The 13,304-nt window shown below is 36.3% G+C and overlaps 2 protein-coding genes across 2 annotated transcripts in view; one reads left to right on the top strand and one right to left on the bottom strand.

Moving 5' to 3' along the window:
* sfxn5a (sideroflexin 5a) overlaps positions 1–4,371 on the top strand; it is a 39,606-nt gene extending 35,235 nt beyond the window's left edge. The window contains exon 15 of the transcript XR_009395866.1: positions 3,926–4,371. The gene's annotated coding sequence lies outside the window, so the exon portion shown is untranslated. The remainder of the gene's footprint in view (positions 1–3,925) is intronic.
* emx1 (empty spiracles homeobox 1) lies at positions 20–6,923 on the bottom strand. The gene is made up of 3 exons (XM_059353298.1): positions 6,396–6,923; positions 3,911–4,095; positions 20–823 (listed from the first exon to the last, which is right to left on the bottom strand). Exons 1-3 carry the CDS (start codon positions 6,742–6,744, stop codon positions 656–658), a joined length of 702 nt encoding a protein of 233 aa, XP_059209281.1. The 5' UTR covers positions 6,745–6,923; the 3' UTR covers positions 20–655.
* Between the last annotated feature and the right edge of the window lie 6,381 nt (positions 6,924–13,304).

Genomic DNA, 13,304 nt, shown 5'->3' on the forward strand with positions numbered 1-13,304 from the left:
AAAGCACAACAGAGCAAAGTCACCAGTGAAAATAAAATCATGCTGCAAACTTGGATCTTCTTTGACGCCTCAGGTTCATTTCCTGTTTTGTTCTTCTGGGCCGTCACCAGCCTCTTCTCCCGACTTGCTGGGTGGATAAAAAAGTGTACGACAACATGTTCTTGTCACTGAGGAGAAATTTAAATTAACATGGTACACAGGTGGCGGAGTGGGTGGGGTGAGCAATGAGGTGTTAATGACCTAAGCAGGTGGTAAAAACAGCTTTAATGAAACAAATATCCTCTTTCAAAAACAAACTTTTTAAGTGGCCTATGTACAATAATTAAAAAAAACAGACTATAGAGGTTGACGTTGTTTCTCTTCGTCTTTGGTCTTCACACACCAAAGATCTTTAAATAATAGAAGGATCTGTCCTCATCCGGAGACATTCAGGATGGATGTCATTAAATAAGATGTTTGTAATTTTTTCCAGTGTCACTGAGTGTAGCACCTCGGCGCAGAGATGTGCGGTGATCACATATTTAGTCCTTCCTCTAATGTGTCTAATCATACTTAATAATATTACATAATAAATAGTGTTGGTCCTCTGATGCGTCAGAAGGGGACGCACGGTTTTAGGGCAGCATTGTCGGATGGTTGGACCACGTTTTTTTTTTTAGTCCTCTGAAGTCACGTCGATGTCCTCAGAGCTGGACTGCTTGGTGGCGAGGCGCCATCTGTTGATGTGGTGGTTTCCCTTCTTCTTCTGCTGGCTCTCTGGTCCCTCCTCCTCCAGTTTCTGTCGCTTGTACTTGGTCCGCCTGTTCTGGAACCACACCTTCACCTGAACAGACGAATAAACAGGGATAATGACGATGATGTCGAGCAGAAAGTGGTGTCATTTCAGAGATTTAAATGTAAACAATATGGCATAGAGTTTTCTGACAGTGGAAATTCCACGATTTTTTAAATGAGTTGGCACAGACGGGAACAAGAACCAGTTGCTCATGCACAAGGGCTCATGGGAAAGAAAATTCTACCAATAAATACATCGTTGAAAACATTGGGTATGATGGCACAAGGTACAAGATCTGGATGTGACCCCTTTTCCCCCTCTAGACTCGCCCCTGCAAGGTGGACATTTTGCCTTGTGGGACACAGGTGTACCTTTAGATCTAGGGCGCTTGTATTGTGCATGCTAGTACAACTAAATGTAATCGAGCCATTGTCAATGTATTTAATACCTATTATTGAGGCTGCAAGTAGATATTATTTTCATTATCTGTTAATCTGCTGTGTATTTCGCAATAAATCGATGAATCGCTCGGTCTTTAAAATTTCAGAATATAAAAAATGCAAAATAAAAGCAAGATTTTCCCTTTTCTGAGGGATCCTCAAATGCTTTCAGTTTTTCCCATGACCCAACAATCCAAAATATTAATTTTACAATGTCTGAAACAGAGAAAATCAGCATATCTGTATTTTTGATTAACTAGAACAAGAAGAATAGTAGTGGACAAGGAAAATTCACAGCTGCAAGTTACAGTGCCGGCCTATTGGAATGGCAGGCTGACAGTCAAGATAAAATCAGGGATGAGGATATTTATTGTCATTCCAGAACATGTCATACATGAAAGGGAAGGAAATGGAGTACTCAGGTCCCGGAACAGATAAAAGCCATATGAATTTTGAAAAAAAGAAATGAAAGAAGCAGACAATAAAATATGACAGTGAGTAGATTATTTCAATATAAAAGACTTTAAATCTAATCCTGTGTAATAATATAAATGGCAGTGATAGTAGTAGCAAATGGTTCAAATTGTTGAAATGGCTTTATTCACCATGCCACAGTTTTATATTGCTTAAAAAATGTAAAGAAAAAAAAGTATGCAATTCTCATTTGCTTCCAGATTTTCATTGTATTTACTCCCTGGAACCAAATGTAGGTTTTAATTAACTAATTAAATGATCTGATTTTGAAGTCTCAATTTCCTAACTGTTAAAAAAAAGAGTTGCTTTTCCCTCGCAGGTTTATACTTTTGAATTTTACTTCCTTTTCCATATGTCATCCCAACATCCCATTTGTGCAAAATGCTCTTTTAAAAGGATTCAGGTTTAAAAACAAAACAGCACTTTCTCATGCCGTTCATAACTGCATTATGGTATTAATGTACAGAAAGGGCATTGGGTTAAATAGCTTCCTGGCTGACTGGTGTTGCTAGTATGACCTTGGAATATGAGCTTGGCTGACTAACCTATACATAACATGGCACGATGCATTTTTTAAATAGCAACACGAGCACTCATTATAGCTTCCACCTCTATTACTTCTTGACTCTTTCTAGCCTTACTGTATACACCAATGATATACTCTATTATTTATCAGACCTGGATGGTAGTATTTTTGTCCATGCAGAAGACTTTAAGAACATCCCTATGATGGATATAAACCTGCTGCAGTGGTAGAGTTCTAATTTACCACCCCACAGAAAATCTTAATGCAGCTTTTTATCATACATTGCTTTTTTCTCACAGGTCGACCATTCCTTTGCCTGCTGAGTGTGATATTGAGTAATTATTCTCATTTTTTTTAACACCGGTGACCTAGTTCATGTTTCTATAGGGGTCCATAAAGTGAGCCACTCCATATAAACTTTGAGGGAGTTAATTCATATTCAGTTCACTAAAATCATTATAATTTGCATAACGCAATTGGTGTTTAATTGCAAGCCTTATTGACTTACACAAAACTTGCAAGCAGCATTTATGCACATCGCTGACTCAGGAAACCTCTTTTATATTACCTATTAGACCTAATTGACACCCAGATAATGTGGACTCATTAACCATCAATAATATTTACACTATTTTATCCTATAGCATGCATGAATTAAACACCTTTTAGGAGACGCTTTAACTGACTAAGCTGTCTTGTGTGGCTGGGAAGAGAGATATGGATCGCACTGAAATTATATATTAAAAATGTTGTAATTTATTTTAAAATGTACAGCCATAGCCAATGCAATATGATTTCACATTTATAGTTATAATTTCCTCTGTCATTAACATTGTTGTTGACTCTCACATTTTACATGATAATAGCATACATTTAGATCATTTCTGATTTGCAAATAACAACTAACCTATAATTCAAATATATCACTATAGTCTGTAACACATAAATAAACCATTTTAAACAGGCCCGACAGATATTAATAGGACTAATAATAGTTCTACAGTAAAATAAAAATAACTGACAATTTACCAATTCAAACCAATTTATGATTTCGATCATTTAAAGTGAAGGTATTATTTTATGAAGTATAATTTTTGACAATTTGGCATTTCTAAAATTATTTTTTTACCGATTCAACTGATAAAGCTGATAAAACTCTTAAGGGATTATTCCAGTTTATTTGGATATATCTATCCTTAGCTAGATAGCCTATATGTGAAATAAAAAAAAAATAATTATAAAGTAAATTAAAAAAAGAAAAGAAAAAGTCTAATCATACCCCAATCAATTAACATAACCAGTCCACCCATTATTTTGAGTAAAAAAAACCTGTACATTTTAATTTATCATGTGCTGGAGAAAAATACCGAAATTCTGCCTAACGCCTAATTTTTGTTTTGTTTATTCACTTGCACAAATAAGCCAATTTTCGTTTGAAATATCGCGATAAGCGGCGAGAACACTAACATTCGAATTTGGGGTGTAACGGAAGAGAATGTTGCCATTGAAATGACTGCTTTCAGGACTCTGAATTAGTAAAGCTGAAAAATCAACAAAGACACACTTTTAGTTCAGCTTCTTGTCGTTTAAACAATGTGTTTGATAGTGAAAACCATCCGTGTTTCATAGAAGAATCCCTAACTTTACCACGAACAAGCAAACATTCGGCAGGTGCTAACATAAACATTAGCTCACCTGTGTTTCCGACAGACTCAAGCTGTTAGCGAGCTGCTTCCGCTCGGCCCCGACGACGTAGTGGTTCTTCTCGAAGGCTCTCTCCAGCCGGAGCAGCTGGGACGGAGAGAAGGCTGTCCGGATCCGCTTGGGTTTCCTGGCGAAAGGACCGTGGAGGAGCAGGCTGTCCTGGGACACATCATTACCTGAGAAAACCGTAAGGGCAAACAGTCAGCTGGGGCTGGAAAAGGTCACGTTTTTATAATACCTTCATTTTATCTGGACAGTCTGTGTGTTGAATCTGTCATCAGAAACTCTGTGAACAGTGTAAATGGCCCGACTCTACTGCAAAATGTGACCAAATTATGCTGCAGTTGTCATTAATATCATGGTAATGGCATCAAAAGGTCAAGCAAAACTACAAATAAGCCTACTTTATAATATTTCTAGTTATTTATAAAACTTTTATTAGTAGGCCAAGTATTAGTAGGATATTATGTCTAGGCTAGTGGTAAATAGCCTAATAATAATTATAATAGCCTATTATAACATAGAACAGAAGTTGAATATGTGCATTTAAATAAATAGTAGTCTATTAGAAACACTTTTATACAATTAAAATACCAGCGGTCTTAACAAAACGACCAGCAAAATGCGTAAATTATGGTGTCAGGCCTACTGCAAAATCATGCATTTTATTAATTTATTTTAACGCACACAAGGAATATACACCCAGTTGAATATAGCGTATGGAGACGGATGATATTAAATAAATAAACATTTTGCAGAGCAATATAACTATACTGTTTCTTTTTTAATTATATTTTGGTTTTAATAGACCGATTATTCTAATTAAAAAATAGTTTAACCAAATTAACCAGATATAAATTACCATCGTGCACAACTCCGTTCAGGTTTGGGAGAAAATGCTTTTTAGTATAATAACACTGTACAATAACAAATAGCCTGGTTTATTACATACCGTTCGTTATGCACTTTATGTGTTCTGTATGCACACTGTTCATTGCACCTTATTTGTTCCATAGCACCAACATTTTTATACTGTATATTCATATTTATTCTGCACTGGAATTCTATTCTACTCCTTAATACATACTCCTTCTTTAGACACTTTATATTTTATTGTATTTTTATTGTATTTTATATTTTATTGCTTGAAGTATGCCTAGATTGTTCTTTTTATTTAATTGTCATTGTCTATGTGTGTAATGCTGCTGCTACACTGTAATTTCCCAGCTTGGGATGAATAAAGTATATCTATCTATCTATCTATCTATCTATCTATCTATCTATCTATCTATCTATCTATCTATCTATATATTGGACTATACATGGTCGAATAAAGAGCTATATTTTACTAATTAGTAAATTTAAAAATTTAAAAGTAATTTTACTAAAGTTATTGAAAAATGCAGCACATAAGATAACGTTTAATATTGTGCGATTATTATTATTACTATTAATATTATTATTATTTATTTATACCGGTAATAGTGGTTAATTAACCGACAACTTAAGCTTTGACCGTGATTTATCAATATTTTGAAGGGGTAATAAATGAAAGTTTATTCTGCAGATTTAACAAACTCGCCTTCTCTCTGTTGATAGTGACGTTTAATTTACTTTACTATCCCAATATAGGTCATTATGGGATTTCAATAAATGAGCCTGTATTGTAATGAGAAAAAAAACATTCTGTCGGTCTAAAACACGTTATTAGCCTAGTTTATTGTAGAAAATATGGGCATGTATTTTATTTTGCCCTTATTGTACAATATATTTATTTGTCCACAACTGCATGTATGCAATTAAACGCAATATTAAATTAAAAGTCTCATACACTTTATACAAGTTAGGTAATAGAGATGCATTTATTGGGTACATAAATCACTGCAGGCTGTGTTCAAATGCCTTGCTGCTAATACTTGGGCAGGATTTTTTTCTTTATATTCCCATATAGCCTACTTAAACTATTATTCAGGATTTTATCAATTTTGTCTCGACAGTCTGGCTGTTGTGCGATATATTTTTTTCAGAATGAAATGAGCCTAACCTAGGGCGAGATTTCTTGTATGGAAAAACAAATCTACATCAGAGCTTATCTCCTCCTGCTGCGGCTCTCTGAGAGGAGCTGCAGGGCGAATGAGAGTGGAAATATGAGAGCAGCCCCACAGCCTGCTGGCTGCACACTCTGTGGCCTTGTCGTTCCTGTCTATCTGTGGCTGCAATTTATTGTTCAACTGGGAAATATTTCCAATGTTATCAACCATTTACAAGCTTCTAGTATCTCATTAAACCTCTCAAAAGACTGAAACACTTTTATTGCCTCTATGGAAAAGTATTTTTAATTATAAAAACACCTTATGGATTTGACGGATAACCCATACACTTGTGTAAAATATGCGTATTATTCATGCATAAATAATTACACATATCAAAATAGTTTGCATGATGTTTAAATGAAATAAAACTAACTTTATTATACCTTGAAATCTGTGTCCGAAAAACCTGTTCCGGAGGACCCAGGGGTAGAAGTTGAGCGGGTCTCTGTGTTGCGTCCCGAAGAAGTGCGGATGCTGTAGGTGTGAGCCTCCGAGCTGGTGAGGAGCCACGGTGAGGGACGGGTGGTTTACCGTCTCTGGGAACACCAGGTCCGGGCTCTGGTAGAGGGACCTGGCCGGCGGAGCCTGGTAACTGTTCATTAAGGCATCTGTCGTCGGGTTGGAGTAACTTAAAGCCGTCGGACGGATGGGATCCTCTGCGATCAGGGGGTTCTCTTTGGCGACCAGAGACTCTATCGTGAAGCAGCGCTTGCCTGCAGAAGAAAACATCATCTTTGGATACAAAAGGAAACCAAAGAATTAGATAATCAGTCTTTTTTTTAATCTTCCTATTGCTGGAATCCCTCTCAGAGGTGCATCATTGTAAGCTTATCCAGCGGAGATGCATCTACAAAACTCAACAGTGCTGCAAATGACCCTGATCCATGAAGTCTGCGCGCACTCGGAGGGTTTCTGTGCACAAGTGCGCACCAAGTGAAGCGCCTCCAACCTTCAATGTGGCGCAGGGAGAGCGCTGATTGGACCAGAGCAGCTGCCAATAAGTCTCCTCAAGTACCTGCTTCACAGATCACACAAGACCGGAGCAGCTTAGTTACAGACACACGCTGAGAAAACATGTGTGCCCCAATTAATGGCTCATTGTGCGTCCTATTCAGCCTTAATGTCTTGTTTTTTCTTAAGGTGGGGGGAGAAACTTCCACTTGTTTCAGAGCAGGTTCAGTCATCCAGGAACTCTGTAGAAAGTCACGATTTTGTGGGAGAGAAAATTGGATGAAGAAAATATCTCGGCGGAATTTCCACTCTTTTCACAGTGAAGTGCATATAATGTATCCCTCACAATTACACTGTTAAATCTGTCAGACATCAGCGTTGAAATGTAAAATACAGACTGTAAAGGTCATTATTTTACGGTCCCTTCTCGACTATCACAGTTATAAATTACATGCATCTTTCATTGATGAATTGAAAAAACAAACAATTTCCAGTCTTTGTGTGGAGAGTAAAGCACAAAGCCGCCTATTGGGTTATCACTGCAAAAATAAGAACAAACTACAAGAAAAATATGTGCAGATTCAGACTGCAGCCTTTTTAAAAACCCTTTTGAAAAGATTATGTCCATTGTAAACAACATCTTACGTTATTTAATTATTTTTCTAAATTCAGGTATATGTGCAAACTGAAATATAATGTGTATCTTCTCTCATCAACAGTTTGCTATAGTTTTACTTTAAGAAATAGTTATAATATATTAAAAAACGCCTTTAAAATATCAATTGTGTGTGCATTACATGTTGGATTAAAGCCCTCTGTCTCAAAAATAAAGACAATAACGAGATTCAGTATTTGTAGCCTTATTAATTCGTTTTGTTATAAATGAACAACAACATCAGTTTAATAATCGAGGTTTTTAATTGGCACCATCCAAATAATGTTAAAATAATTGGCTGCAAATTTTGCTTCACTAACAATTCAATAGCTAGTCTATTGTGGATGGTCGATTATTGGAATCAACCAGTGACAGGTGGACGAAAAAGTGAATTCCTAACCTTAACAATAGATAATAATGATGAAAATGATGCGTGACATGCATTTTGTTAATGTTTGCAGTGAACTAATAAATTATTTCAAATTATGATAGTAAGGTGTTTTTGCTTGCAGTAAGATGTGTGAAGGAATCATCAGAGAATGTTTCTTTTTTAATGAATTAATATAAAAAACAATAATTGTGGGAGATATTACTTGGCTTGTTTTAAAAAAGATCTTTAAGTTTTTGGTTTAAACACGACCTGAATGAGGCACTGGATCACCCCACTGTTGAATGACTCCACTCTAAGTCCACAGTAAAGAAGACGTCGCTCAGTGAAATCAGTCCCAGCAGCAGCAGCAGCAGCGGTGCAGCAGGAAGCAGCCTGTCACTGTGTTCCTCATCCCTCGGTGCGCAGCTTCCACGGCGCACTAACCAAGTTAATAATTCTCCTCTTAATACGCTCGTTTGCGCGGAGGTTGCATTAGAAAATCATTACAGAAGGAAATGATGAGGTAAAACAAGTTGTTGATTAGGCGTTTAGAGCTAAAGGCTCCTAAAGACGGCGGTGTGTTGGTATGGCTCGCTGTCCAAAATGCTCCAATATTATTTCTCATAGTGAATGTAATATATTTATTATTATTTCTGCGTTTGTGGACGGATAAAAATCTTTATTTATTAACTGGATAAGCCCTGAACTTTGATTCAATTCCACTAAAAGTATTTTCCCTCTGTTGCATACTCACCGCCGATTATAATGGGCCTAAAAACAATTTTTAAAAATGCTTGTTTGTGTCGTTTATGATGGCAGCATTGAACTAATTGCAGCATAAAGATCTGCAGAGTTAGTTTTGCTTTAGGGTACACATCTTTTCATTTAATCTACATTTTCTGTTTAAAATAATTGTGTTTGGTTCTGGGATCACAATGTGGAGAATACAAGTACATAATAATGATAACATCTCCTACATAACAGGTTAAAACGATGTGAGATCTTTCTAGGCAGAATAAAGAGCGACGTGTTTCAGGTCACATATCTCATTATTGTTTTTACCCAGAGTGCAGCAGCAGCAGGAAGTTGCCGCTCCAGTTTAATGATGAACCCCTGTGCGCCTTTACGCACTGACCCTGATCGCTGCTGGTTAATGGATGTCCAAATCGCTCCGCATTAACAAAAACAAAGCAGAGCAGTCTACCTTTGTTCCGTACCTGCTGTTGGTTTTCCCCCGAGGCACAAAGGTGATTTTAACCTGGAAACAGCAGCTCCTTCTTCTTCAGTGGAAATATGTTTTTATAGGTGAAACTCCTCTGTAGTAGCTTGATGTTCCTGAAATATTTGAGTGCATTTGTGGCAATTATCTTCAATTAATACCCCGTGTACCACACGCATGTCGTAATGTGTGCAGATTATATATTAATTAAAACATTACTCAGTTGGAGCTTGTTAACCATTGGCTAATTCAGTGAAATCAAAGAGAGAATAGTTAACACATTAAACAGTTCACATTCTTCTTGATTTAAGGTGTTCAGTAGTACAACATACAGAGTCATATTTCTACCTGATAGACATAAAAAATATTTGAATTCATGTTAATTCGACCCAACTTTTTTTTTTCTTCATAAACACAGTATTATTATTCTTTCTCAGGGCCACTGAAAAACACTTAACCTCCACACCCAATTTATGAGGTAAACTAAAAACATTGTTCTTACCCAACAACTATCAGTTAAAAGCGTAATGACATTACCACATAGACACACATTTCTGGCTACAGTTGATTATTGGCATGAAAAACTGTTACATTTTGATTAAAAACACAGATTTCCCCAATGACGTGTAGCTGTAAATTATAAAAAAATATATATTTATATTTTTACAAATGAATAAATCATTTTATTTTACTACCAGAAATAAAAATACAAGTTTCCTGACTTTTGTCTTCTAACAATTTTGGTAAAATAGAAAAACTTATAAATGACTGCCCTTAGCTCTACAAACCAACAGAAACTGTAAAAACAAAGTCATCATTCAAGTTTCCTCTAATCAATAGAAGTCTTCAGTCACTCCATTGTCCAAAAAATCAGCACATTAAATAAAAGCACAGTTAAAAGATGTTGTAGCAGATATTGCCTTTTTTTTAAAAAATTATTATTACCCACTATGTTATTTTTGGGGGAGGAAAGGAGGTACAAAGAGACAGCTGGCTCAATTTTATATAAGTGCTGCCATCTAGTGGCCTAAACAAGATGTTCTCAATATGTTTTGTGAACTGATTATTAATGATTGAGAAGAAATTTTTTTGCAGATGCCTTCATGAAGAAAAGTATAATAGCATAATCATAGTGAGTTTCAAATCTGTATTACCAAAGTAACATAATCAGTAACATATGTTTAGAAATGCGTCTAATCTCATGGTTTAGAAAACACAAATTCTTCAGTGCATTATAACACAGTACTGGTCCCAGTGACCTTAAAGCAAAAAAAAATTGCTGACTTTTTACCTGCAAATGGAGTTGGAAAAAATCACTCATCAGTCTGCCAAACCTGATTCACAGTGGGGGTTTTTTAAGCCAATGCTGCCATCTAGTGGTTGAAGGGAGTCGGAGCATATTCATGGGATTTAAGATTTCCAGCAGAGGTCAACAGGAGTCTTTAAGGTTAGTTCCAATTAGGAACATTGCCCAGATTAGACTTCAATACAGAACTGGGTGCCTTATACAAGATGTAATAATAACCACCATGTTGTTTGTCTTACAGTCGTGGCAATCATTTTTAATCCAACCATAAACCCCTAAAAACTCAAGCAAATCACCCAAAATACTAAATGTGTAATGTTACAGAAATGTGAGGTCATTTACAGTGGGGTTACATACAACATTTAGTGATTTTTGCATGTAGAAGGTACAATATGTTGATGTTTTCCTGCAGACAAATATACATTTCAGTGGTCAACCATGACTGGAACAGACAAAATCTCCTCAGCTGTGTTTCATTGCACAGCAGAGGATCAGTCTGACATTAAAACAACTGCAACAGAACCAGCAACACAAATTAAGCCCTCCCAAAGAAGGAAATAACATAACTGCTGCAAAGGAAAAGAAGGCCTCATTAAAATAATCCTAGATGTAATTGATTTAATTGCCCCCTCTTTTTTATTATTATTTGATTGATTAGTTTTGGTCTTAGTCGAGTAAGATTTCTTTAGTCGATCAGTGATTTTTAAATGCTTTTTCGTGCTGAATAACTTCTTTTCAAGAAACGAATGAGCACATCCCTGGTTAAGATTTTAAGTGTTTTTTCCTGATTCTTTGTGGAGGGACTCCAATTTTTTTAGATCGGCTATTGACAAAATTGTACTGTTAGTGTTAGTTGAAACATCTCTTAACATTCTGTTTTTATCTCGTCAGGAAACGTAACTCTTTAAAAAAGATATATAGATCGATTCTACACAGAAGCATCATATTATACTAACTTGTTTGGATTTGATATATTTGATATGGTGCATATATGTTAAGACATTTTTATAAGGTGTGTGATACAGTTAGATAGGGATCAGCACATACGTTTTTATATCTGATGAAATTCTGTTCCTGCCTGCTGTTTCTCCACGACGTTGATGAAACCTCCAGTTGAGGCTCGGGGCTTGTTTCCCCTCTCACCTCCTCCGTTCATTAATAAACTAATTGGCCATTTTGTTTCGCATTAGCTTTGTGTGTTCAGCTAATCTGTCCCACTTAAATACTTGGAAAATTTCACCCCATTATAACGAGATGGGAAAAGTAGCACGTCGCTGCGTTTGTGCCACCTGCACGAGAAGTGCGGTCGTTTAGCCACCTGTACTGGGCCCCGCTCCTCCACCGGCCGCCCTGCTCAGCATAAACAAACAAACCTCTTTTAACATGTTCTGGAGAAAGAATACGCGTTCATATCAGGAGAAGGCATTAGTTTTCCTGTATCTGCTGTGTTTTTGAAAAGTCGATTTGTAACCGTTTTATGAAAACTGCGTAAACCTGAGCCCTTATTAAAAAGTGTATTATGCGCATTTAAAGCCACTACAGCAAAATTACATACACATTTTCCTATTTGAGTTGTATGGGAAAGTTCTGGCGATTTAATTGAGATATAATATGATTAAAAGATCACAAACGTCGTCAAAGACGGATTGTAAAAGTACCTGAAATAAATTTTGCAGCTATTTATAAGGCGATTAAATTCTTAATTAATGCATAAGTGTATCCTCCACTGTGTACCAAAGACTCATTTAGGTCTTGGTAGAATAATATAGATATAAGATCCACTAGTTTTCGATTTTCTCCCCCTTGTATTAATGGGTGGTGTGCGTAAAAGACGCACGTTGGATAAATTACGCGTTATTTGGTAACCAGCAGATTCCGGGCCCTTCTTTCTAATTACTTCATGGTGTTCTGTGCTGCTGAACACGATGTGAACAGGAACTGCTATTTCCTGAGAGAAAATCAAGTCTGTCCTCCACACAAGACTCAGCTGAGGCGAGCTGCTCTGGTCGGTGCCCGTGTCAGAAGTCATTGTGCATCTCAAATGCGGCTCTTTCACCGCGAGACAAAGGGCAGCTTCGACTTCAAACGCTTGTAATGAAAGCTAATGACTATTAGATGGAGTAGAGGGGCCCTCTCCTTTGCAAATGAAATGCAAAGGAGGATTTTTTTTTTTTTTTTAACAATCACCCATACCCTAAAACGCGCGTTGGTCAAATGAAGTGCACTCTCCTATTGGAGCTGGAGGTTATTGCTCTCCCTGAGAACTTTCACACCTTCTTAGAGCTGCATGGCATCTGAGCTGAGTCAAGTGAACCAGGGCATTTAAATTTAGTGAGGAGAAAAACTCTTAGAGCTCATGAAAAGTTTTGGTTATTTAAATCATGATAGTAATACAAATTTTTGTTTATGTGTGCAATTTCTTGATTCAATGGATGGATAGATAAAGAACTCAATTTAGAACATAAGAAGACACTTTCCATACTATACAAATACAATTTATATAATTTATCTACAGACTGCACAATATAAATAATATACGAGAATCGATTACTGACTTGACAGAAAAATAATTAACTATTTTGATGATCGTTTAATCGATAAAGTGATTTTTCATGCAAAAAAATGCTGAGTTTTTTGTCTCAGATATGGATATTGCCAGCTTTCCCCTGATTTTTTAATCATATCATAATAAACATCTTTGGGTTTTGGACTAAATAAACATGACATTTAAAGACATCAGCTTGGACTCAAAGAAACCTGGATTGATAAATTCACCATTTTCTGCAGTTTT

The sequence above is a fragment of the Centropristis striata genome, chromosome 16 (genome assembly GCF_030273125.1).
Source record: "Centropristis striata isolate RG_2023a ecotype Rhode Island chromosome 16, C.striata_1.0, whole genome shotgun sequence".
NCBI lineage: Eukaryota > Metazoa > Chordata > Actinopteri > Perciformes > Serranidae > Centropristis > Centropristis striata.